Here is a 22219-nt window from a genome sequence, read left to right as displayed (position 1 = left end):
GATTGTAAAGCAATTATGGAGGGCTGTCTTTACTCTCTATGTATAACTCTATAACATAACTTGGCATTAAACTTCAACGCCTAAATGAGGTTGCTTATTTAACTTTGCCATTGAACCTTTCATAGGCTTTTTGTAATTCCCCTAATCCAATTGAGTCTTAAGTGCTAAGGTTTTCCCCAGGCGTATTATAATCTATCAAGCATCTGCTATCAGTCAATATACTATTTTCTTGGAAAAAAGCTTATCTGTGGTCAACTTTTAGTTTGGTTTGATCATAAAAGACCACTTGCTATGTGAAGCTTACAAATCAATTGATACTATTTTTATGCAAGATGTTTAGTTCACATTTTTATTCTGTTTTTAATTGATAAGATTAGAGTTTTCAATTTATGATATTTGGGAAGAATACCAAACTTAAACGTACCCCGAATTACTTTACTATAAATGTTTCTTGACCTAATGAAATTATATTTAATTGAGTAAAAACATAATTTTTAATATTTCTATTAGTCATTATCTAATCTTTAATAAGCATTACGAATTACTTCCATAATTTTCGGGTGTGTGCGGCTATTTGAACAATTGTTGATAATAGTTTCCTGCGCTATTTGTAAATCCCAAAAAACAAAGGTCTAGTATTCATAAATCGTATACGTTGTTTTATTTGTCATTAATCTATATGCAGAAAGAATATAAGTTGTGTTATCACAGATGGCTAAAACCCATTTGTCACTGCCTTATTTTATTTGCACAACTTTCGTCACCTCGAGAAATCGTAGTAGAATTTCTTTAGATGATATCTTAATCAATTTTTTTTAGCAATTATATTGACCATAAATACAGTTTTCTATTACTGGCAATTGGCTAATAATTTACTATGCGTCAGAGTATCATTCAGATGAAATTGATTTGATTACAATTTATAATTCTGAATTGGTTTTTTTTATTAGATAGTGTCTTTAATTTCTTTTTATCAGTTTATAGATGAATCGAATACAATTTCTTCTTTAAGTATTATATGTTGTACCCAAGTTTATGTTGACTATTTTTAAGATCTTACTCATCTAAGATGTCTGATAAAGGGTTTCGGAAATGAGTTCAGTCATTTATATCTCAGTTGTTGAGTTGGGTTCGTCAGTAGGCATTCTTTTCGCCCCATTGTTAATTACCAAACTCTTGTTATCAGTCGATTGTTACTGTTTTTTTTTTTATATTCTACTGCGCCCCGATATGATTAAAGCTTTTAACGCCTCAATATTTCTACTCGAATTGTGAGCGACGAACGGTTCAGTTGTTATTTTGTTTTGGCCAACGACAGATCGTTCGACACAGACGCGGAGAGGCTAATACTATATATACTTCAATATATATATATATATTTATTTACACACCTATATTAAGGAATAAACGCAACACTTCTCAAAATGTGTAACGCTCTATGTGAATGCCTTAAGTGCCCTGGCAAAGTGGTTTGCTGGTAAGTTTTGACTGTGTTTCATATTGTGACTCAACCAGACCAATTTTCGAGGTGTGAAAATACAGTCATTAGACGACGTATGATATAGCATAGACTATATAATACTTTTAATAAGCGTTTTTATGGAGTTCAGCTTGGATTAAAAACTATTACAAATGTTCAGTGAAAAAGTTCTACAGTAATTTGTGGATCTCAATACTATAGTATATAGTTCACTTTGATCATTGCATAAACTGTATTTAGTATAGAACCGAAAATACTTGAAATTCGAGTATTCTCAGTTCGTTAACACAGACTAATTTGTCTTTTTTTGGCACAAACTGCGCTTCATTATTCACTAATTTGAATTCCAGTTTTTAATTACTAATTTCTTTTTTCCTTTTACATTCTAGCTGCTGTTCATGTGCCTGCAAAATGCTGTGTAGCATTCTCTTCTCAGTAATACTCCTGGCGGTGATCATTGGATTGATCGTCTACTTCACAGTCTACCACAACAAGGATAACGGCGATTCAACGAAGGCGCTGCAAAAGATGGCTCCCATTGTTAAGCGTAGTATACGCGATTACTTCCATAAGGAATACTGATTTGGAAGCACGCCAAGAATTTATATCATAAGTCATATACTGTAGTAATTTAGTTATCGAACGAAATAAGAAATAATACTAATACCCGAATCCTAATCATATCTCTGCCTTGTGTTTCTGTCATAATCTTATCTGTCGTGCGTTGAGCCCAGAGACTTCTTATGCTGGGGTTTTTGTCGTTATCACTCGATTTGGACTGAGCCAAATAGTAGTTGGTATGGCCTATTCAAATGGTTCTTTCCGTACGGTTTGGGCTTTGGTTTCTTGTCGACCGATAAGCGACGCTAATAACATTTTATGATTCATCGAAGTTTGCCAATATTTGTCGTATATTTTTCCGGGAAACGTAATTAGCCAACGCATAGACAGCGTTAGCTCTAGACCCTAGAGCATAAAAGAAGGAGAGAGAACTAGGTAAGAAAAGAGAGAGAGAGAGAAGGACGCCCGCTGGGTAAAACCCTCGTCCTCGAGCAGCTGTTAGGTAAACGGAGTTTCCCCGTATACACATTTCTGCCTTCCTGCTGTTGTTGTTGGGCTGGTCAGGTAGTCGCCCGACAGCATCGAGGGTTGAAAAATGGCTGGTGGCCTAAAGTCTGAGGTCTGTGCATTGTGAGTATAAACTGCGTCTTGCACTCTCCTCTCACGTCAATCATAGTTCAGCCTTTGCCCGCTCAACATCAGGTTCTTTTAACTCCTCGCAACAATGTCCAGCGCGAATACAACAATGTATTACTCTGCCGTGGAAGACATGTTCAAGGATATGTTGATCGATACTACCGAAACCAAGGAACAAGAAATGGACACTGCCGTGAATGATATTACATGGGTGGACACACCTAAGCGATCGGTGCGCATTCGTCGCCTCAATCTGTTCAAGGATAAGCCAGAGTTTGTGATCTGTCGCCGCATTATCGCACCATCGAAGCTAGATCTATCGCCCAGAAGTCAAGAGCTGCAGAAGGAGCAGCAGAGCAAGGAACTGCTGCGTCTGCGCCGTGAACGTCACGAGGGAGAGCAACGTCCTCCTGTGCGACGTCTCACCATGCGCCTTTAGGGATGATGGATACTATGTGAGAGAATATGTGATCGACAACTGCCTTTCGATTTTCTAGTGGTTCAAAGTGCTTCCGAGATTTATGCTTTAGTTTTAAGTAGATGTAAAAAACAGCGAACGCTGCAAAGTATGCCATGGTGATTTTATTAGCTAATATACAAACCTATAAAAATATACAAAAATGAGCTTTTACTTTGAGTCAATTACACAGCGAGAAAATGGGGGCAGCAAATGCAAAGCGCAAGATAAGAATCATTTCTAATAATGTGCATAACATTGTATTGTGGGTAAGAGTTCTAAAGATTTCATAGATAGTGAAAGTTGGACAAGGGAAAAGCACCCAAATTTGGATAAAAATGTTATTCCAAAATACTAGATATTTAATTAATTTAATTCTCTCTTCTGGTTGTGTTACACTTGGAGGATTTAATAAAACAAAAACCAAACCCAACTGATTCAGAGAGAAGGAGAAACTATATCAAGGTTTATATTAAGCTGCGATTAAAACAAATGTAGAAATATACCTAATATACCTTAGTGAATGACATTCTGATCGCAATCTGAATAATCATGAATGGCACATTTTAAGTGGGTTTGACTACAATTCGATTAATAATGCATGCAACAATTGCTTAATATAGTATACCACAGATTAATTTTAGAACTTATTCTTTATCCCAAAATTCTCTACTACAAAGTCCCCACTTTATAGCAATTTAAAATGTTTATTAGTCAAGATAACAATTTGTGCTCGCGAAATGTTAAGAGCTTTTTATTAGACTGATTAGAGAAAAGAACTCAATTTAGTCGAATACGTATCAGAGCATTGCCCTTTTCTTTTATCGGCACTAAGCATTCTCTTGCCTTGATAAAAATTCGCAACGAGCAACGCCATTTGGCCTTGCCAATCTCTCAAGTGTCTTTCCTTAACCTTGATGATATGTCCACTGATTTCATAAGCTTGACGATAGGTAACTTTAATCTGCAGATCCCTTGGAATGATTAGCTAATCGTGTTATGTACTTTTCACATTATAAGTTATTATTGGAAATTTAATCCTTGAGATAGTTCGCTGCACTAGACTCTATTTATAATGATTTATCAAATGCATGACTTTCACAAATTTTCACTAATCAGCAGGCTTAATTAATTTATAAACCAGTTCCGTTATGCTCAAAATCTTATATAAAATCTTTGTGGTGTTTTTATTGAAATAATGAATTGCAAAATTAAATCAGGGCATTACGAGGAATTATTTTGCTTTATGCAAATCATTTCGATTGCAACGCGACCCCCATTGACCTTTCTATGAGGCGCTACTTATGGAATTTCCCTAGGGCCGACTGCCCTATTCCTGTGCCCCAAAGAAATTACAATGCTATAATGTTAGTCCGACAACAACAGCAACTGCGGCATTTATCTCTCGTCTCGTTTCTATCAAGCGATCGAAGAGCGTGTCCGGAACTTGACGATCGAAAGAAACTCATCACGAAAATATTTGTAAAAATCATTACGGAAAAACTAAAAGGTCGTTTTGACTGAAATTTGGTCCAAAGCTAGCTGTGAACCATATCTATAGGCCAGCCAAAGCGGAAAAGGATTGCATGGTTAGAATCCTGTGAAATCGCAAAAATTTACAGCTGCCCCACGGATATTCCGATTTTGTTGATTCTTGAAAAATCAGATACATCAGCGTCATATCTAGCGATTGACCAAATTCCAGGACAATCGATGCCTTCGAAGGTGTCCAAATCATTTAAAGAAATACATTTTAAATCTTTCATATGTTGTAAACAAAAAACAACTCAGAGTTGCGCTGGGAATTCGCTTTGACTTTATCATCAATGAGCAAACACGCGGCCGGTCGCAACGCTAGACACTGCCATATGGAGAGAGTACAAGTCTAAGCAGCGGGGCGGTGTGAAGGGGGGAAACAAACCGGGGCGTCTACAGAGAGACAGCGAGAGCGAAAACTTGTCTGTGCTTTGGGGGTACGGGCATTTGTGTGGGGGCTAGGGGATTACGGCATGTGCTATAAGCAAGTACCTACATACTTACTATGCTATATGCGAGGCACGTTTGTGCTTTTGTTTGACGATGGAAATGTTTTAATCAGTTTCGACGGGAAAGTTACAGATGCAAGGATATTGTAATTCCGTTATGAAATATCATTATATTGTAGTACAAACTAGAAGAACCTCAAGTGCTTTAATCGGGGTGATATCTTTTATTTGTTTGCCATTTTCGATCCATCCATATTGCTAGTCATTGAGGTCTTGTTTACGACCCTGAAATAGTGCATGCAGTCACAGGCTGGTCTATCAATAAGTCCATGATCCAGCATTTTTTTTTTAATAGAAAATCGGTATTCGATTAGATCTATTTTCTTGATAGACAAACAGAGTTGTATGACTATTGCTTTGTTTTCATTTAGTTCTTACTAAGTGTCCATATACATATGAAAAAGCCTTTTCTAGAAATTTAATTATTTGCTTAAAATTTAAAAGAACAAAATATGTCTGTGTTTTATAAGGTTTATTTATCATGTCACGGAACAGGTATTAATTTATTTTTTAATTCCTCGTTATAATCAATTCTTATTTAATTTAAAGTATTCAATGTTTCTATTCCTGCCCCTAAATAAAAATTGTATATATAACTTCTACGATTATATTAAAAATATATTAATGAAATCGAACTTATAATTTTGTACTCTACATCTATGTGAAATCTGCTGAATAATTGATCGGTTCATAAAGGAATTATATTATGTAGCCAGATGTTAAATTCTTTATGACTTGTTTGTGCCAAAATCTCTTATTTCCAGAGATACCATAATAACATTAATGCCATTATAATTGTTTACTTAATTTAAATGGCATAGAAGAATAATCTGAGGTTCATATTGTTAGGCGCATTATTTAATAAATTGCACTGTATTGTTTGCTTAACTTTTGAAGACCTTTACCCTGAGGCTGAATTAATAAATTATCATGATTACTCAAAGTAGGCATTATGAAAAGAATAAAAAAGAAATGTTTGAATTATTTATTTGTATATTTTATTTTATATTATTTTTAGAATATTTGTTTAAGACTAAATAATACACTTTGTTTTTTTAGGCAAAGTACAATTAATTATAAAATATAATGTCTTTAGTATTACCCCCCTAAGTATATGATCTACGTTTAACATCTATGAAGCGCGGTCAGCAGTAGAGACCCTGACCCTCGTTCTGCTCAATGTGATAATTGCAGTACTGGCGCTGGGTTGGTGTCAGGCCCAAGGTGTCAGCCTCGGACTTGAACTGCTCGATGCCGCCGACTCCCGCCAGATAACCGTTCAGCTTGGTGGCCACATAGCTGCTCTGAAGCAATTGCGGACTAAGATTGAGGGAAGCAGCGAGATCCTTATGACCCTGGAGTCTGTACTTTTGGTGATAGCTATGAGGAAAGAACAAATAAGTATGGGAAGTTATTGCAAGTTAATTTCTGCAACTTACTCTTCAGCTGCAAAGAAGTTCTCCTTGGGCGCAATGTCCGTGGTAATCACTTCGGGAGCACGACGCACTTGCTCCTCCTTCTTGGAAGCTTCAGCAATTTCTTTTTGCTCATCGTCGTGATAGAGAATCAACGAGGCATATTGACGCTTAATGGGCGTGGTTAGACCGTACTCATGGTTGTTCCAGAACAGCTCAAGCAGCTCCTTGAAACTGACCACGGTGGGATCATAGTCAATCTCCAAGACCTCAGTGTGATCACCCCTGTATAGAGTTGAGTCGATTGGTTAGTTGAAGTAGATAGAAAAGCGTTAGGCAAAGAAGCAGGGGCGAGAGAGGGGAAATTTTTGTTAGGCCAATTAATGTCCCGTTGCAAAGTGCTTACATTTTACGGTACGTTGGGAATTCCGCTTGGCCGCCAGCATAGCCCACTGTGGTGCGTAGCACGCCCCTCGTTGCGCCATACAGCGATTCTGCGCCCCAGAAGCAGCCCATGCCAAAAGTGGCTGTGGCATGGCTCACGTTCAAACGGTGCACCGGCGAAAGATTCAACTCCTTTTGTTCATTGCGCACAGTGCTCTGCAAGGAAACGAGACAATTGATGAGTAAGAGGCTTAAAGTTCAATGCACTCGTATCGCAGCACACCAGAAAAAGAAAGGTTAGGCCGTAGCCAAAGCCTGGCAAACAACGCATATCTCAGAACTTGAAATCAAACGAATGTTACACAAACTTTCGGCACGTCGACTTCGACTCTGTGTTTCGTCGGCGTTTCGTCGTTAACTGCAGTCAATAGTCTCGCTCTCTGCACTTTTGCTGCTCTTTTTCACTGTGGAGCTCTCGCTCTCTCAAAGCAGCTCAGCTGTTTTCAGCGATGCAGCGTTGCACAGCTGTTCGACGTTGCAGTCGCAGTCGACGTCAATGTAGCAGCAGAGAAATCAAGGTCAACGGTGGTGAAGCGCTTTTTAATAAATTGCAATCGAAAACGAAAGTTAAGCTAAACTAATATTATGCCTTTTGTGTTGTTACAATTTTTAAATAATTTTTATCTACATTCTTCAAAAATATTTAATAATTTGAACTTGCCTTAAAGTTACGAAACAGACGCGAGAACATTTTTTCGGGTGGCGGTTGTGGCTTGGACTGTTGGGCAGCAACTAAAGCTGGCCAAAACAAAAGTTGCCAACATAAGCGCACGAGAGCAAAGCAATAAAACAAAAACTACCCGACAATAGAAGCTTTAAAAATTTGCTTTAACGGCCTTGTATGAGTTCATAGCACTTGGCGGAAGTTTTGATTGATGTGAGGAATTTTAAATATTTCTTTTGTTGCGCGATATTTACACTTTAGCTTTCACATCTTTACTCACCAGATCCTTGAGCTCAGGAGTGGACACATCTTTGGTAATTGTCAGCGACATGTTTTTGAGATTTTTGTAGTGTTGTGGCTTGAGAATATCGAGCAACTGTTAAGACTAGACGCGTTTGCACTCAATTTATAGCTGCCGCCAACGCGCATTTTCTATTGATAGCGCTCTCTTTCCACCCAGAGAGAGTAACTAAAAAGAGAGTGCACTGTGAACTTGAGAGGCCGCGGTAAAAGTTTAGCCGGCAACATACGCAGCATGTTGCTAAGCTTTCGGAGCATGCGCTGTTTCGTGAACTTGAGCTTTCAATGAGAAAAAGCTTGTACAGTGCTTAAAATGTTTTTAATGGCATTTACTAACTACAACTAATTATTTAATATCTTAGGTCAACAGTCTTAAGTTATATTGAGTCAGTTTGCTATTTGTTGGGTTCGTATTTCAGTCGACTCAAGCGTAAAATGAAATCTAACAAGAACATCTGTATTTTGATCTCTTTCGGACTTTGCGTGTGATAGAAGCCAGGTACGCCAGCCTTTTGAAGCATAGATTGTTGATCGTAAACCTGAAGAAACAATTATATTATTTTCATTATTTTAACAAAATGATTTTTCTACTTGCCTTCTGGTCCAGCACTTCAACAATTTTCTTATCAGTTTCCACCAACTTTTTGGTATGTTTGATCTTCATAAGTCCTAGAATGTGCTGCAATTCTTCTGGATCTTTGATTTTAGCACGCCAATCGGCGACCTCGATTTCATATTCATTCTCAACCTGTGCGCGCATTTGTATCAAATGTTTTTCTGTCACATGCTGTAATTCCATAAGAGCCTTGACTATATCGAAGATGCTTTCATTTAACACACAATTTGCCAGTTCTGTGAGCAAATCGTAGGAGATGCGAGTTTGCAGTATTCTACAATTAATTAATTGCGGAATATTATGGTTCTCAGCTAAATTTTGGACTGTATACTCACTCTGGTAGTTCAGCATGCATTGCCTTCAGTTGATCCACTAAAAAGAAATTATAAATAAAGCGCTCCCGACGAACAACAACAAAAACTTACTCAGAAAGTAAATTTTACGTTGCAAGAACTCCGGCGAAGGTTGTTGAGGCTTTTCCTCTGCTTCATTAAGCGGTTCGCTGCTGTTGGAGCTTCCTTCCTGAGTAACGGCAGTGTCTTCCATATTTCCGGTTCTTAAATAATAAATTAAGGTTTCGGCTTATTGTAATAAAAACATAAAACTGATTGTTTCGTTATTCATTGGCAAGCAGCTGTTTTACTGCAATCAGGGCTGATATGATGAGCAGCTGAAGTGTGACCCTAATTATTTTGTCCAGCCACATATCGATAAGTCTGTGTTTTCAGCTTTTAATTTATTTAACAAAAATATTTCGAAAAGTCTAATTAATGCGTTGTTGTATTTAATTTTTGCTTTTTAATTTGTTTTGCTGCCAATGCAAAAAGTCGAGCGAAATTGTCACACTGGCTGCTTGAAGTAACCAATGTCGATAACAATAGCAACGCCAGTGTCACCACAATCAATTTGTCAAAACTCATATTCAGAAAAAAACGGGCAAATTTTAAATTTTCAAAAAAAAGTTTTTATTTAAAATTCAGAAAAATTACATTTGATTTGAAATCAAAGGAGATTATTACTAAGGAAAAAGATTACAGGGGTAGTTTCAAATATTTTAAAAATTGAGAGACTTTCGGGCCTTAATGAAATGCATATCGGACTCATAGTTATAGACACGATTCAATTTCATTTTGCGGCGTTTCTTCAGCTCCGATTGAAATGAGGATGCACTCATGCAGGGAGTAGCAGGCACCTGCGTTTTCCTTACAATCTCCGATTGACATTCCCGAAGGCCACTTTCCCGCTGTTGCTGACGAGGAGTTTCAACGATCTTCAAGCTCTTCAAACGCTGCATGATTTGGATAGCTTCAGTGTTGTCCATGATTTTCAAAGTGCTTTTGTATACAAAATGAGAACTTTTGAGATGAGAGAACGTTAGTGCTGTAGACTACTGTTGACTTGCTACTGATATTCCAGATAGATTATACTGCCTTTTATATCCAGTTGATGTCCACGCAAATTTTGTAAACCATCAAAAATTATGGGGAAATTTGCAGAAAATTTGCGATGCAGCTGTCATCTAAAAGAGGGCAATAAAATTCCCGGATTTTCCGATGAAAAACGCGTAATCCCTTTTTAATGCGTTTGAAAGTACGCGCGCAGGTAGAAAGTTTTATGAGTTTATTAGCGTGTACACACTGAACCTCACGGAGCATATGTTTTGTTGAGAATTCAAGTGCACGTGTGTGCGAGTGTGTGAGTGTGAGAGAGCAGTGAACAGTGTGTGGAGCTATTGCTGCAGTGGGATACGTTACAATTGTATTAAGCATTCGAGAAGGCAGACAAATCGGTCGCTACTCACTAATAATTGGCAATAAATTCCTAGCAATTGATTTGTACAAAACTCGTAGTGACATTACCTAGAGAAATTAATTATCAAGCATAGACAAACGGTGTAAAGATAATAAATAAAAAAATCAGTCAAAGTTAACTGAGAATATATTGTGTAACTCTTGAATAACAACATGAAATTCAATTGAAATGAGAAGAAAGCAGAAGCAGCAGCCAGAGAAGCTTGTCAACAGTTGCATATAAATATATGTACATATCTCACTGGATCATATGATTTCCTAATAATAAAGCAAACAAACCAAACAAAAACAAAACGAACGTCAGTCAAAAGGAAAGCATAAGAACAACAGCCACAACAACAACAACAAACAAAATCGAATTTGTCATGTACACTGTAAACAAGGGACCTAGCAAAATTGTTGCTAAAACCCGCCGCGGTAAGTTTAGTACTCGCAATAAATGTGTAAAGTGTTTTAAGTACAATAAACCCCAATGGGAAGGCGGCCCTTACTGCAAAAAAGTGTTGCTGTTATGTCACAACACGCTGCGCTGCCGCCGCTGTTGTCGAAGCCCGTTGCCGCCGACAGAGGCAGCAGCCACTGCTAAGCTCTCTCAAATGGGCGCTCTCTTAAGGGGCTCGCTCTCCATTTCTCTCTTTTGTTTTGTGATTTTTACCGGCAAATTGAATTTGCATTCAAACAATAACAAACCAAATTCTATTTGCAGGTCTAGCGCAAAACTTTGAAAAGTTTGAGAGTATCAAGGAGAGCACAAAGAAAAATGGTATCAGCAACAACTTTGATTTGAACAGTCCCGAGAAGAATAAAAAGTAAGTTGACATGTGTTTGAGCGCATTGTGTGATGGGGAAGGGGGGCTTATGCACACACTCTCTTGACTTCTGCTTCACGGCTTGGTTGCCTATCATTTTGTTTTATCGCATATCAGCCATGGCACGACCTTTGTATATAGCACTGCTATGCTAATTGAGCAACTCTGAATTGCTGATGAGAACACGTGGGTCAGTGTTGCCGGTTATCTGTAGCAACAGCACAGGCACATTGACTTCGTTACGTCACAAAGACTAAAAAGAAAGAAAAAAGAGTGCCCGGCATAAGATTTTCCATTACTTGAAAGTGATTTATTTTTGTACTTGGCCCCCATGTGCGTGTCGCATGTTTGCATAAGTGCTCACTTAGCAGTGCATGCGTATCTGTGCGTGTATGCGTTTTCTTATAAATATAAGAGCGTACTTGCACTGTTGCCTAATACGCGTATTTAATGTAATTGTATTTGTATTCGCAGCATACCGCGTCCGGTGTTTCAACAAAGCTTTGCTTCCAAGCGCATCACGCCCACCAAACTGATTGAGGACGAGGTGATAACGCCACAGCATGAGGAAATCATACGCTATATAAACGATTGTAAGACAAATTAATTTCTCTCTCACGACAACGCTCTCTTGATGATTTCAAATTGATTTCAATTTGTATAGCTTGGAATATTTTGGTCGCACAAAATCCGTATGATTCGAGCTCAACAAAGGCCGATGGCAAGGCTGATGCGAACAACAACAATGCCAGCAGCTTATCATCTGCATCGCATCCGAATCCTGTGGACAGCATTATAGCCAACACACCTGTGGCGGCATCGGCTGCGCCCGCTGTGTGGGTTGAGCCACCAAGTCCGGCACTGAACGACTTTAAGCCATTCGATTTGGAGTCGTGGTGGGGACGTCGCTTGTTCCAGAACATTACCAAAAGCCTTTAGACTGAAAATCCAGGCCACCACAATCTAGAGTAGTTGTCTAGTCGGTGCTTCCTTATTTTTCACATTTCATTTCGACATTAGTTATAATATGGTACATACATATACTTATAGAGGTAGCGATTTGATACGGGGCACATATAGAGCAATCTTATCTATATGAATGATATAAAGTTTTTTTTTTATTATTTTATTTTATTATTTTCTTAGTGTGTAAAAGTAAACTAATGAATCATCACACTATTAGTTGTTGGCCGTGTAAATAATTCGATACAAACGACAAAACGAAAGCATTGTATGATTCTGTCATATTAAACTAAATATCAAATCTGTTAAGTTTTATGCTCTAAGAAATGTTGTATAAGAGAATGATCATCGCAATATTATATAGTGTCTATTCTCTGGTCGCTTGCCAGCTGCTTCAAATGAACAATTCAATGTATTCATTAAATGCACAACTAAACAAAGCTGTGCACATTTTTAAAATTGTAGCTGACGTCATACAAAATTCTAAGTTTTTCGTAATTTTAGTAGATCGTAAGCTCGTTAGAATAGCGCGACAAACAAAATATTTGTTAACTTTTACTAGCATGCTGTGCAATTTATGTAAAAATAAAATAAAGGAAACGAATACTAAACTACTACTTTTACGCAGCATTTCATTTGTACCATTACTAAGTATAATTATTAAAGAAATAATAATTGCTTTTTTGGAAATCAGAATTTTAAAATTTAAATAATTGAGCTCTTATCTCTGTTAACTAACTTAGCAGAGCAGAGCACAACGGTTGCTGTTAACTGAGCACTGTCAGCGTATACGTTACGTTTACTGTTAACGCATTTTTGCGCTTACGTAGCGCATTTTGCGCTTGCGTCATTGCACAGCTGTGAGCCGGCAAACACATTTCCAGTCTCATTTAGATAAAAATAAATATAAATAATGTCTTGCGTGGAAGCCGTTGGTGAGCTGGAGACACGCCTAGCTGAGACTACGCTGGAGGATGTGGCCAGTCGCCATCGACGTGAGCGCAAGGAGCTGCAGGCCAAACTGCAGGCGATGAAGAAGAATGCGCCCAAGAACAACAAAAACAAGCGCAAGGAGTTTCTCGAGGAGATGACACGTCTGGAGAGCGAGATGGACCAGCGTCACAAGGCAGAGCTCGCGGGTGTTGCCTCCGCGGAGCCGACAGCAACTGCAGCTGCCGAGAGCGATCACGACAACGACAAAGAGGAGGTGCACAATGGCGAGGAGGATGCGGATGGCACGCAACAACAGCGTGTGTCTAAGGCGCAGAAGCGTCGCAACAAAAAGGAGCGCGAAGCACGCGAGCGTGCGCAGGAGATACGCGTGGAATTGCAGAATGCGGCCAATCAGCCGTCTCCCAAGCAAATTGAACTGCAACAAATCACTGCCAAGTTGAGTGGTCGCCAGTTGACGCTGCACATGATTGCTTCCGATGGTGACTGTCTTTATCATGCTGTGCGCCATCAGCTTCAGGTTAATGCGCTGCCCGGCCACAGTGTGCAGCAGCTGCGTCAAGAGACTGCAAACTATGTGCGCGCTCACAAGGATTCGCTCATTTGCTACATGACGCATCCGGAGACAGGAGATCTGCTGAACGACGAGCAATTCGAGGCATACTGCGATGACATCGCAAAGACTCATGCCTGGGGCGGACACATTGAACTGAAGGCGTTGTCGTCGCTCTTGCGCGTGCCCATCGAAGTCATTCAGGCAGAGGGATCTGCCACTTTGTTGGGTCAGGAGGAGTTTGGCGGTGCTCCACTTGTGATCTGCTATCATCGACATATCTACCAGTTGGGCGCCCATTATAACTCGACGTTGCCAGTGGACAAATAAACTCACAAATGCATTTAATGTAATACCTTTTTTTATTGATTGATATTTAATATATATTGGAAGATTTGAATTATTGTCAAAAATTGCAAATAGTTTTGTTACGTTTTGTTTTTGTACAAAATGTTATTAATTTAATTATTAACAAGATTAGTTTAGGCATACTTTGCAGTTACAATTTGCACTTTAAAGGATCTATATACAACTGTTGAATCCTTTGAAATGCGCTTTGGATTGTAAAGTAAAAGCTTAGCTAGTGATGACGACGCCTCCTTCCCAAATTTGCTATTAGCGCGTTTTGTTCTAAGAAAATATATAGCTTACATTCATACTATATAGTTTAGACAAAAATATAATCTGTGGCGACTTGTAAGAAACTTCCACAAGAAGTAACAATTAGTATTCTCGATTCCAAAATTTAGTTTAATCTCTTGTTGCTTGCATGGAACCATTTTGTTCGTTTTTGGGATGTTCAGTTCTCCTTTTTGCTGGCCTTCTTGCTTGGAGTTTTCTTGGCCGGCTTGCTGGGATACAACACAAACATGAACAGCTGAATGCCGCCCAAGGACCAGAGGAACAAGTTCTGGAACTATATAAAATACATTAGTTGACATAATCTTTAATTTGATGAACCGATTTCAACACTTACCACCATGACATGATTACGGATGGAAATGGCGTAGATAGTCCAGGCTGTGGCCACAAGTTGACCAGCAAAGATAATGGGGAACGGCATTCCCTCGGTGCTCTTCTTCTTGATCACATTGGGGATGTTCAGCAGCGGTGAACCGATCAACCAGACCAGAATCGAGGTGATTAACATGCCCAGACGGAACTCAAGCTTGGCGGGATCCTCAAAGTTGGCGTACGTGATGACAGCCAGCAGGAACAAGGAGACGTAACCAATCTGAGCCCATATCTTAGATTTTCGCTCACTCGATGCGTAGTAGAAGAAACCGACCATGAAAACCGTATTGATGGCAAAGCCAATTATGTTGACCTTTATCATCGGCTGGTCGCCCATCGCTTGACCCAGTTTTACGCTCATCACGGTGCTGAGGTTGAGATGTAAAATATACAAATAAGATTACCAGTTCAAGGAAAACAGTAAGGGTAGAAAAAAGTACTTTAAGCAAAACAAATCAATCTAGATTTTAAGTCCTAATTCGTAAACAAAATTTCCCTTTTTTCGATTAATAAATTCATATTAGCAAAATGCTTTTGGATAATATTTCACATAATTGATAGGCCATTGCAATGACTCGATATATTTTTATTGATTTGTATGTATTCATGTATTTGAATTTCATAACGAGAAACTCAGTTTCATGTCGCCCATTGATAAGGGAACGAGACCTCTAATTGGCTCCCTTTACAATGAACACGTAGCTGTTTTATTAATAATCGTTATCATTTGACGAAGCAAGCCACTTGATTTAAAAAAGCTCATTCATTGAAATTTGTGGCTATAATCGATGATATTGCAATTATATGTTATCGTTGCGACATATTTGGAAAATGCGATCAGCGAAAATATTAATGATAAAGCAAGTTCCCTTAAGATATTTTCTAAAGATGAAGATTACATGGCAACAAAATATGTAGTCAAAATTTCTTAATGAAATATACTATATATCAAACAAAATAATTAGAGTTAACAAAAAGAAAAAATACATGCATTGGGAAAATAATATGATATATGTAATTATCCTATGCATTCTCTCTATTTGCTAACATGAAAATAGTCGTAAGAAAAGAATTGCAGTTATTTAATTTCTCATGAAACGTGTTAGACAATAAAATAGACATGAGCTGAGTATTAGATTACTATATCATCTATCTAAGTAGCATTTTATACGAGCACCATATAATTTAGATGGAGATTGTAACTTTAGTTATTATTACTTGAGAATTACGTTAACAATCCGAGATAAATATAAAGACCCCGTTTATATATATTCTACAAAATATGTATAATACTTAATGAACTGTACTCTGTAGATTAATAAAAGATTCTTTGGATGCAATAAGAGCGAACTATAATACATTAGAACAGCATAAATAATCATTCATTTATAGTAACCAAATTTCGTTTACTTAAAGACCCCAGAATAAATGTTTATTTAAAAATAAGGAGTGCCTTAGTTTTTTTTTAATATGCTAAAGTTACACTCCCTATCTGCACACAAATCATTTATGTTGCCTGGGAAATGGTAAACAACAATAAAAGCTTTATGGAACCCCCCCCCCCCCCCCCAACAACAACCCCAAAAAGCTAAATAATCTGTTAGCACGCAACTGTTGCGCCTTTTTCGCTGATTCTTGCATGTCAAGTGGCAGTTGGTCATTTGGTAAAGGAAATTGGGGACGGAAGGGGAGAAATGTAGAACAGGCTAAGGTTCATTTACATTTCGCATTTCCATTAGCCACAACGAGCACGTGGAGAATGGGCAAGGCCGATGTAGTAAGAGACTCCGAGATATATATGTATACAATACACACAACAATATGGGTTTGTCCGACTGATTAGCTAAGCCAAGGAAGCGATAGACAAGAGAGACTAACTCGAGCATACCAAATCATTGTGTACTATAAGTGTATACATATAAAATAAAAAAATGATAAGTTGTACGTGGTGCCTGACGTATAGCATTGATAAGAGGAATGTGTGTGCTAAGAACTTACTTTAAAGTTCTCTTAATAATTCAGATTAGAAAAGAACTGAAAAGCGGAACTAATTTATGTAACCGTCAATTGTCATTGATTTGATTTGGCTACGAAAATTCAATAGAAACCTTGAACTACGTGGAGATTCACTTCTTTTTCTATTATTTGTTTTCCTCCCTCATCCTTTCACCTTGGCACTTCTTCACTCTTCTTTGAGGCAAACGTCATTTGGCAGTCATGGTGACTATTTAAAATACGGGTACGAATGCGCTTGCTCAACGTGATCGACTACAAAATACCCTGCGTTTTACTTATTTTCTTGTTTACGTGTAAAATAAAATTGAAATCAGGGAAAGTGAATAATGAACTAATTATGTAATTGAGAGAATTCTATATTTGACATTTTAAGCTCTTAAGAAATAGTAATCTTTGAGTTAAATATATATTATTTGTATTAGGGAGTTTGAATAAAATCATAAAACTCAAAATATATAATATATAAAATTATAAATGTTATTTTCAAAATAAAGCTAATAATGATTACTGTCATTATTTTAAATTCGCCACATGCAATATGCTTTAGAATCATCAGATAAATTAAAATGGACATTAGCCAATTTTTAAAGGGTATAAAACGATTAAATCAATTGCCCACGGTCGCAATTTATCTATTGATGCGTTTGTGTGTGTGTGCATTGGAGCATTAAGAGGCACTTTTTTATTACGAAATTCGAGGCGACATTATGTATTGTTTTTGTTTTGCTTTCGTTTTTTTTTTTTTTGTTTTGTTTTGTACTTACAGAACAACACCACCCAAAAACGGTCCAACGGGATAAACATCGCTGCTGCCTTTCTTGCGAATGTCGTTGAGCAGAAAAACACCGGACAGAAATTGTAGAGTAGTTATTGTGCCGGCTATTTTACCAATTAGCTCGGAGTGTGGCGCTAATATATCGCTGAGTGCGTCCATTTTAATACCGCGTCAGACAGCTGTGTTAGTAATATTATGTTCTAAAACAAACTCGTTTGGCAACTACTTGTAATTGCGTACAAAAAAACAAATGCGAACGTAACGTAAAAACCGAAACAAAAAACTTAACGACTTAAAACGAGACGAGCTGCGAGCTGCTGCTGTCTTCTTAACAACTGACTACACTGCGGGGCCCCCATATGGGGCTGTCCACCTTTTATAAAACGAAATGCGCTAGATAAGCCCTTTATCGTTTATCGCTGTTGCGCGCGTAGTCGCTTATCGATAACACGTACACGTCATTTTTAAATTGAATTTCATTGATTATCATTGATTGTTACACTATTATAAAAGAAAGCACTTAAAACGATTTTTTTTTTGTAAAAATTATTTAAACGTCCTGTCGTATGACATGTTTCTTCTTCTCGCTAACGAAAGGTACTGTGCCCTTCTTGGAGTGCTTGCGCACATTGGCCTCCTTGAGCAGTTCCTTGTCCTTGACCGAACGCATCTTGCGCTGCGCATTCAGCACATGACGCGGCACCTGTCGATGACGCGCAATCCGCTTGATTTGCGGATGCGCTGCATATTTCTCCTTGAGCGCCTCCTGATAGTTGAAGTTGGCCCTTTCACGTGGTCGCACAACGCCCAATTTTTCAGATGCATTCGCCTTCCACATACGTATGTTCATCTCATCGGATCCAGAGAAAATGTAACGATTGTCCAAAGACCAAGCAACGCAGACGACATGTTGCATACGCTTGGTATGATAGATGTCACGAGAGTGACTCTGGTGAGCATGATAGATGCGCACCGTCTTGTCGTAGCTGGACGAGACAAATTCCTTGCCCGTGGGAGCATAATCCACATCGGTGACGGCGGAAACGTGATCGAAATGCACCTTGAGCGGCGTCTGCAGTTTGCGTGTGTCAAATGTGTAGAGACTGTAAACAAAAAGTGCGTTAAAGACATTCTTCGTCTGTTCTCTAGGTTCACTTACTTGCAGTCCTCGTTGGCCACCGTAAAGTTGAATGCTTCCATGGGATTCCAGGCCAATTTATTGCTCTTCATCGTCAAAACCACTTTGCGCAGTGGCTGCGCTTCTCGCTGGTCATACAATATAATGCTGCGATCACTGGCACAACAGGCTAGTATATTAGTCTCCACAGGATTAAAGGAAATGGTATGCAGTGTATCAACGCCCCATTTCAAGGTCTTGATAGGATCGTTGTGCTGCTCGTCCCAAATGGCGCACACCTCGCCACACGTGGCGAAACTGTTGTCCTTTCGATTGTGTGAAATGCCTTGCAGTATGTGCCGACTCAGTATCGTATTCACAGGCTCCTCCTCCTCACCCAATTCGGGAGCTTGAGCGTTCCACACCTTGATGGTCTTGTCATCACCCACTGTGAAGAAACGCTGGCCATTGCGGGAATAGGCAATGCCGCGCACAAATCCATCGTGAGCTACAAAGCTGCGGATGCTGCTGCGATTCGCCAAATCCCAGATGCGCACTTCGCCATCGTAGGCGCCGGTGGCCAGTGTCGAGAGGTGCTTGGGATGTTTGCCAAAACAGGAGACGCCATCACGATGTCCGCTCAAGTTGCACACGAATGGTTTTGCGAACACACGATCTAATTTGGTGGCATTTAAGGCACGCACATATTCCCTGGCGCCCTCAAGTGGATGCAACGCTGGATCGTAGTTTCGTGGAACTGAAAGAATAAGAGTTAATATAAGGTTTCTCTACTTGATGCATAACTTACTTTTGTGCTGTTGCAGCTTAGTTTCCCGGACATAGTTGTCCGGGTTGCGACTTATCATTTTTACCTTCATTTTACAATCGCACTCACTTTTAAATCAACAAAAAAACTCGCTAGACAAATGAAAACAAACACATGTGCGTGACAGTGTGACCGTTAGCTTTCAAAAATAATATACCAACATATAACGGCATTTTATAAGGGGCCCATCTGCCCAAAATATCGATATATCGATTGTATTCGCTTCAACGAGCAGCTAACTGGCGCCAATAAATTTGAATTTGAATATTTGCTCGTTCATTTATTCGCTTATTTAGTTAATGCTTAGCTCAACTTAATACTGATATATACCGAAAATAACAACAATGCACATAAAAGTGCCGCCATCGAAGGTAAGTGATGTATAATCGTCAGCAAGTTTATCCCAAATTGCACGAGCGCCACAAAAGAATCCAGCTCCATTCTGCTGATAAATAATCGCTTGTATGACGTGCTTGTAACGTGGTTGACGACACATCCCTTCCATTTTCAAATTGACTTCATCAGCGACTTCACGCACCCACTTGACGGCGTCTCCCGGTTGATAAGTCTTTCCTGTGTCATCAATATTTATAAGAAACAACAAAAGGCAACAGATTCTTGAGCTTACCTTTAAACTTTTGATTTATTAGGCGTTCGACCATAAATCGTATAAATGGCAATGGAAACTTGCAGCCAAATGCAGGCCCCATTTCGTATTCATTATAAATGGTCACATCCGTAGCCGGGGATACTTCGGGATGTTTATCCTCATCGGGATCAGAATCAGAATTGCTTTGATTAGATGCAATCTTTTGTCCACTAGGCGTCAATATGTCGCCTGAAGTAGTATTAGCACCTGGAGAGCGAACAGAAGCACGCGACCTTTTCACAGCTACCGATGCATTGCTGGCGCGTGTAGATTTCTTTGCTCCGAACAGCGGCATTTTAAAATAAATTCATCAATGAATTTATTACGTGTAAGCAGCGCTTCTAATAGTTTCTATTTGATCTCAGCTTAGTGCTACCAAATAATGGAATAGAACACAATGGCTACTGTGTTAACGAAAACGATAAGTTTAATGATGACGCCATTGATATTTATGTATACTGGACATACATATATTTTAATTTAATAAACAAGGTAACTTCGAATCATTCGACAGAGAAACAGACAGACAAGATAGACAGGACTGACCGGACTAACTTTGGGCGGACTTTGTCGTGCAAAAAGCTTTCAAAGCTTTCGCGCAAGATTTTTGTGCGCTGCTGGGTGACGATGCGAAGTGGATGTAATGTATGTTTGGTGGCTTAAATTCGTATGAAGCCACATACACAAACAATATCCATCAGATTTTTAGAGAAAAATCAGAGCATTAATCTATGGAACTTTCACAACTATTTGCTGTGAGTAATAATTATCCTGCCTTATTGAACGGCACCATATAAACTCCAAATTTTTTCTCCGCCTTGTCTCACTGTTGGCTGCTAGCCGGAAAGGGGACGTGATTGCACAAAAATTTTTCCCGCACTATGCATTCTTCGTGATTTCTGTTGGCACAGCTCAACTTATATATAGGGCTATATAGCCAGGACAGGACAATGCTCTCAGCTGTATATATACAGAGCGGACAGACAAGACAGACATAGCGGACATTGCGGACACACCGGACTGACTTTGTCCACTTTGTATTTAACAATTTATCTTTTGTCTTTTATTTTGCGATCCTTGATAAGGAAGGCTAATTACTATTGTGGGCAAAAGTTATCAGATAAAGGTAGTGAAAATCTTCAATTGACTGTACAACGCCTGATTTACATAGTTGGAATCAGTGAAAACAATTTTTAGTGACCATTGCAGCGTCAGAAAGATCAGACCTCGACTGAAACCAAAAAAATTTAAGAAATGTTTTAGTGAAATCTTTGTTTGAATTAGTAAGATTTGCCTTCAAACTATGCCCTTAACTTAAATGACCGCTCAGTGGAAGATATTTTAAATAGATTTAAACCAATTAATAAAAGAGCTATAAACGAAAAGTTATTTTGTAGCATATTTCAAAAACTATTACAAGAGTTTTGCATATGGGAAGGACTACTTTAATGGATATGAAACTAATTTAAAAAGATAAAGTGGATATCTTTGCAGTTGTATCCTAAAAGACTTAATATTATCTGCCCACAGTAGTAATATGTAATAATAATTGAAAAATTTATGTATGTACAAAAATCTATTTGATTTTTTTAAAGGGTAATAAAATAAAAAAAAATAATTATGAGAAGTAGAAGTGTTAAAATTTTTGTTGAGAGAGAAAAATCAATGTTTCCCTTTTGATACTTCAAAAATTTGTAACTGCAATAAATACTCTAAGCAAAAATGAATAGCTGTATAATTTAAAAATTGAAACGAAATAGTGAAGATGGTAAGCATGTATCGTTTTTGTTTAAATTTAATTTTATTTAAATTTTAGATGATCTAACATTTTGAGTTTTTTTTACATACAAACATTTTTCGTTTCATTTTCATTTTTATTATTTATTTTGTATTTGTTTTTTCTCGTATTATTATTAAGTAATCATATTAAATTTGTAATTCAACGATTCAATTTGCTTTCTCATTATTTATCGTTTTTGTTTTTGAAGGTTTTATTTTCATTTATATTTTGTTTTCCATTCTGTTTTTCTTTTTGTTTACTTTGCTCATTTCACATTTAAAAACTGCTGCTCAAGGGCCAAGGGCTTGGTTCATTTTGAGGAATGCAAATAAATAAT

The 22219-nt window shown here is 38.1% G+C and overlaps 10 protein-coding genes across 12 annotated transcripts; 4 read left to right on the top strand and 6 right to left on the bottom strand.

Annotated features, from left to right (window-relative positions):
- Positions 1-1287: 1287 nt before the first annotated feature.
- On the top strand, positions 1288-2158 carry LOC117568759 (protein midgut expression 1). The gene is made up of 2 exons (XM_034249595.2): positions 1288-1477; positions 1870-2158. Exons 1-2 carry the CDS (start codon positions 1425-1427, stop codon positions 2060-2062), a joined length of 246 nt encoding a protein of 81 aa, XP_034105486.1. The 5' UTR covers positions 1288-1424; the 3' UTR covers positions 2063-2158.
- A 390-nt stretch (positions 2159-2548) lies between these two features.
- LOC117570345 (uncharacterized) lies at positions 2549-3278 on the top strand. The gene is made up of 2 exons (XM_034251900.2): positions 2549-2671; positions 2723-3278. The coding sequence occupies exon 2, from the start codon at positions 2766-2768 to the stop codon at positions 3114-3116; it is 351 nt and encodes a 116-aa protein (XP_034107791.1). The 5' UTR covers positions 2549-2671; positions 2723-2765; the 3' UTR covers positions 3117-3278.
- Positions 3279-6154: 2876 nt separating this feature from the next.
- LOC117572806 (peptide methionine sulfoxide reductase) lies at positions 6155-8148 on the bottom strand. 3 transcript variants are annotated; one of them, XM_034255907.2, is made up of 4 exons: positions 7983-8148; positions 7001-7194; positions 6619-6879; positions 6155-6559 (listed from the first exon to the last, which is right to left on the bottom strand). In XM_034255907.2, the coding sequence occupies exons 1-4, from the start codon at positions 8031-8033 to the stop codon at positions 6325-6327; spliced, it is 741 nt and encodes a 246-aa protein (XP_034111798.1). In that variant the 5' UTR covers positions 8034-8148; the 3' UTR covers positions 6155-6324. The 3 variants fall into 3 exon arrangements, with proteins under 3 accessions (XP_034111798.1, XP_034111801.1, XP_034111799.1); XM_034255910.2 differs by having other exon boundaries at positions 7013-7194; XM_034255908.2 differs by lacking the exon at positions 7983-8148 and adding an exon at positions 7262-7397.
- Positions 8149-8299: 151 nt separating this feature from the next.
- Positions 8300-9593, bottom strand: LOC117572808 (gonadal protein gdl). Its single transcript, XM_034255914.2, has 4 exons — positions 9044-9593; positions 8954-8990; positions 8598-8892; positions 8300-8541 (listed from the first exon to the last, which is right to left on the bottom strand). The coding sequence occupies exons 1-4, from the start codon at positions 9162-9164 to the stop codon at positions 8398-8400; spliced, it is 597 nt and encodes a 198-aa protein (XP_034111805.1). The 5' UTR covers positions 9165-9593; the 3' UTR covers positions 8300-8397.
- A 61-nt stretch (positions 9594-9654) lies between these two features.
- On the bottom strand, positions 9655-10498 carry LOC117572811 (protein Z600). The gene is made up of 2 exons (XM_034255917.2): positions 10420-10498; positions 9655-10353 (listed from the first exon to the last, which is right to left on the bottom strand). The coding sequence occupies exon 2, from the start codon at positions 9937-9939 to the stop codon at positions 9673-9675; it is 267 nt and encodes an 88-aa protein (XP_034111808.1). The 5' UTR covers positions 9940-10353; positions 10420-10498; the 3' UTR covers positions 9655-9672.
- Positions 10454-12818, top strand: LOC117572810 (uncharacterized). The gene is made up of 4 exons (XM_034255916.2): positions 10454-10846; positions 11136-11238; positions 11713-11831; positions 11903-12818. The coding sequence occupies exons 1-4, from the start codon at positions 10795-10797 to the stop codon at positions 12175-12177; spliced, it is 549 nt and encodes a 182-aa protein (XP_034111807.1). The 5' UTR covers positions 10454-10794; the 3' UTR covers positions 12178-12818.
- Positions 12819-12945: 127 nt separating this feature from the next.
- Positions 12946-14118, top strand: LOC117572805 (deubiquitinase OTUD6B). The gene has a single exon (XM_034255906.2). The coding sequence runs from the start codon at positions 13115-13117 to the stop codon at positions 14033-14035; it is 921 nt and encodes a 306-aa protein (XP_034111797.1). The 5' UTR covers positions 12946-13114; the 3' UTR covers positions 14036-14118.
- Positions 14049-17867, bottom strand: LOC117572807 (sugar transporter SWEET1). The gene is made up of 3 exons (XM_034255913.2): positions 17500-17867; positions 14682-15087; positions 14049-14621 (listed from the first exon to the last, which is right to left on the bottom strand). The coding sequence occupies exons 1-3, from the start codon at positions 17667-17669 to the stop codon at positions 14505-14507; spliced, it is 693 nt and encodes a 230-aa protein (XP_034111804.1). The 5' UTR covers positions 17670-17867; the 3' UTR covers positions 14049-14504.
- Positions 17868-17968: 101 nt separating this feature from the next.
- Positions 17969-19582, bottom strand: LOC117572804 (DDB1- and CUL4-associated factor 13). The gene is made up of 3 exons (XM_034255905.2): positions 19436-19582; positions 18670-19384; positions 17969-18613 (listed from the first exon to the last, which is right to left on the bottom strand). Exons 1-3 carry the CDS (start codon positions 19503-19505, stop codon positions 18061-18063), a joined length of 1338 nt encoding a protein of 445 aa, XP_034111796.1. The 5' UTR covers positions 19506-19582; the 3' UTR covers positions 17969-18060.
- A 136-nt stretch (positions 19583-19718) lies between these two features.
- Positions 19719-20472, bottom strand: LOC117572809 (dynein light chain Tctex-type). Its single transcript, XM_034255915.2, has 2 exons — positions 20082-20472; positions 19719-20026 (listed from the first exon to the last, which is right to left on the bottom strand). Exons 1-2 carry the CDS (start codon positions 20395-20397, stop codon positions 19767-19769), a joined length of 576 nt encoding a protein of 191 aa, XP_034111806.1. The 5' UTR covers positions 20398-20472; the 3' UTR covers positions 19719-19766.
- Between the last annotated feature and the right edge of the window lie 1747 nt (positions 20473-22219).

The sequence above is a fragment of the Drosophila albomicans genome, chromosome 3 (assembly GCF_009650485.2).
Source record: "Drosophila albomicans strain 15112-1751.03 chromosome 3, ASM965048v2, whole genome shotgun sequence".
Lineage (NCBI taxonomy): Eukaryota > Metazoa > Arthropoda > Insecta > Diptera > Drosophilidae > Drosophila > Drosophila albomicans.
Note: the sequence above shows the minus strand (reverse complement) of the source record. Positions and strands in the feature narration are given on the sequence as shown.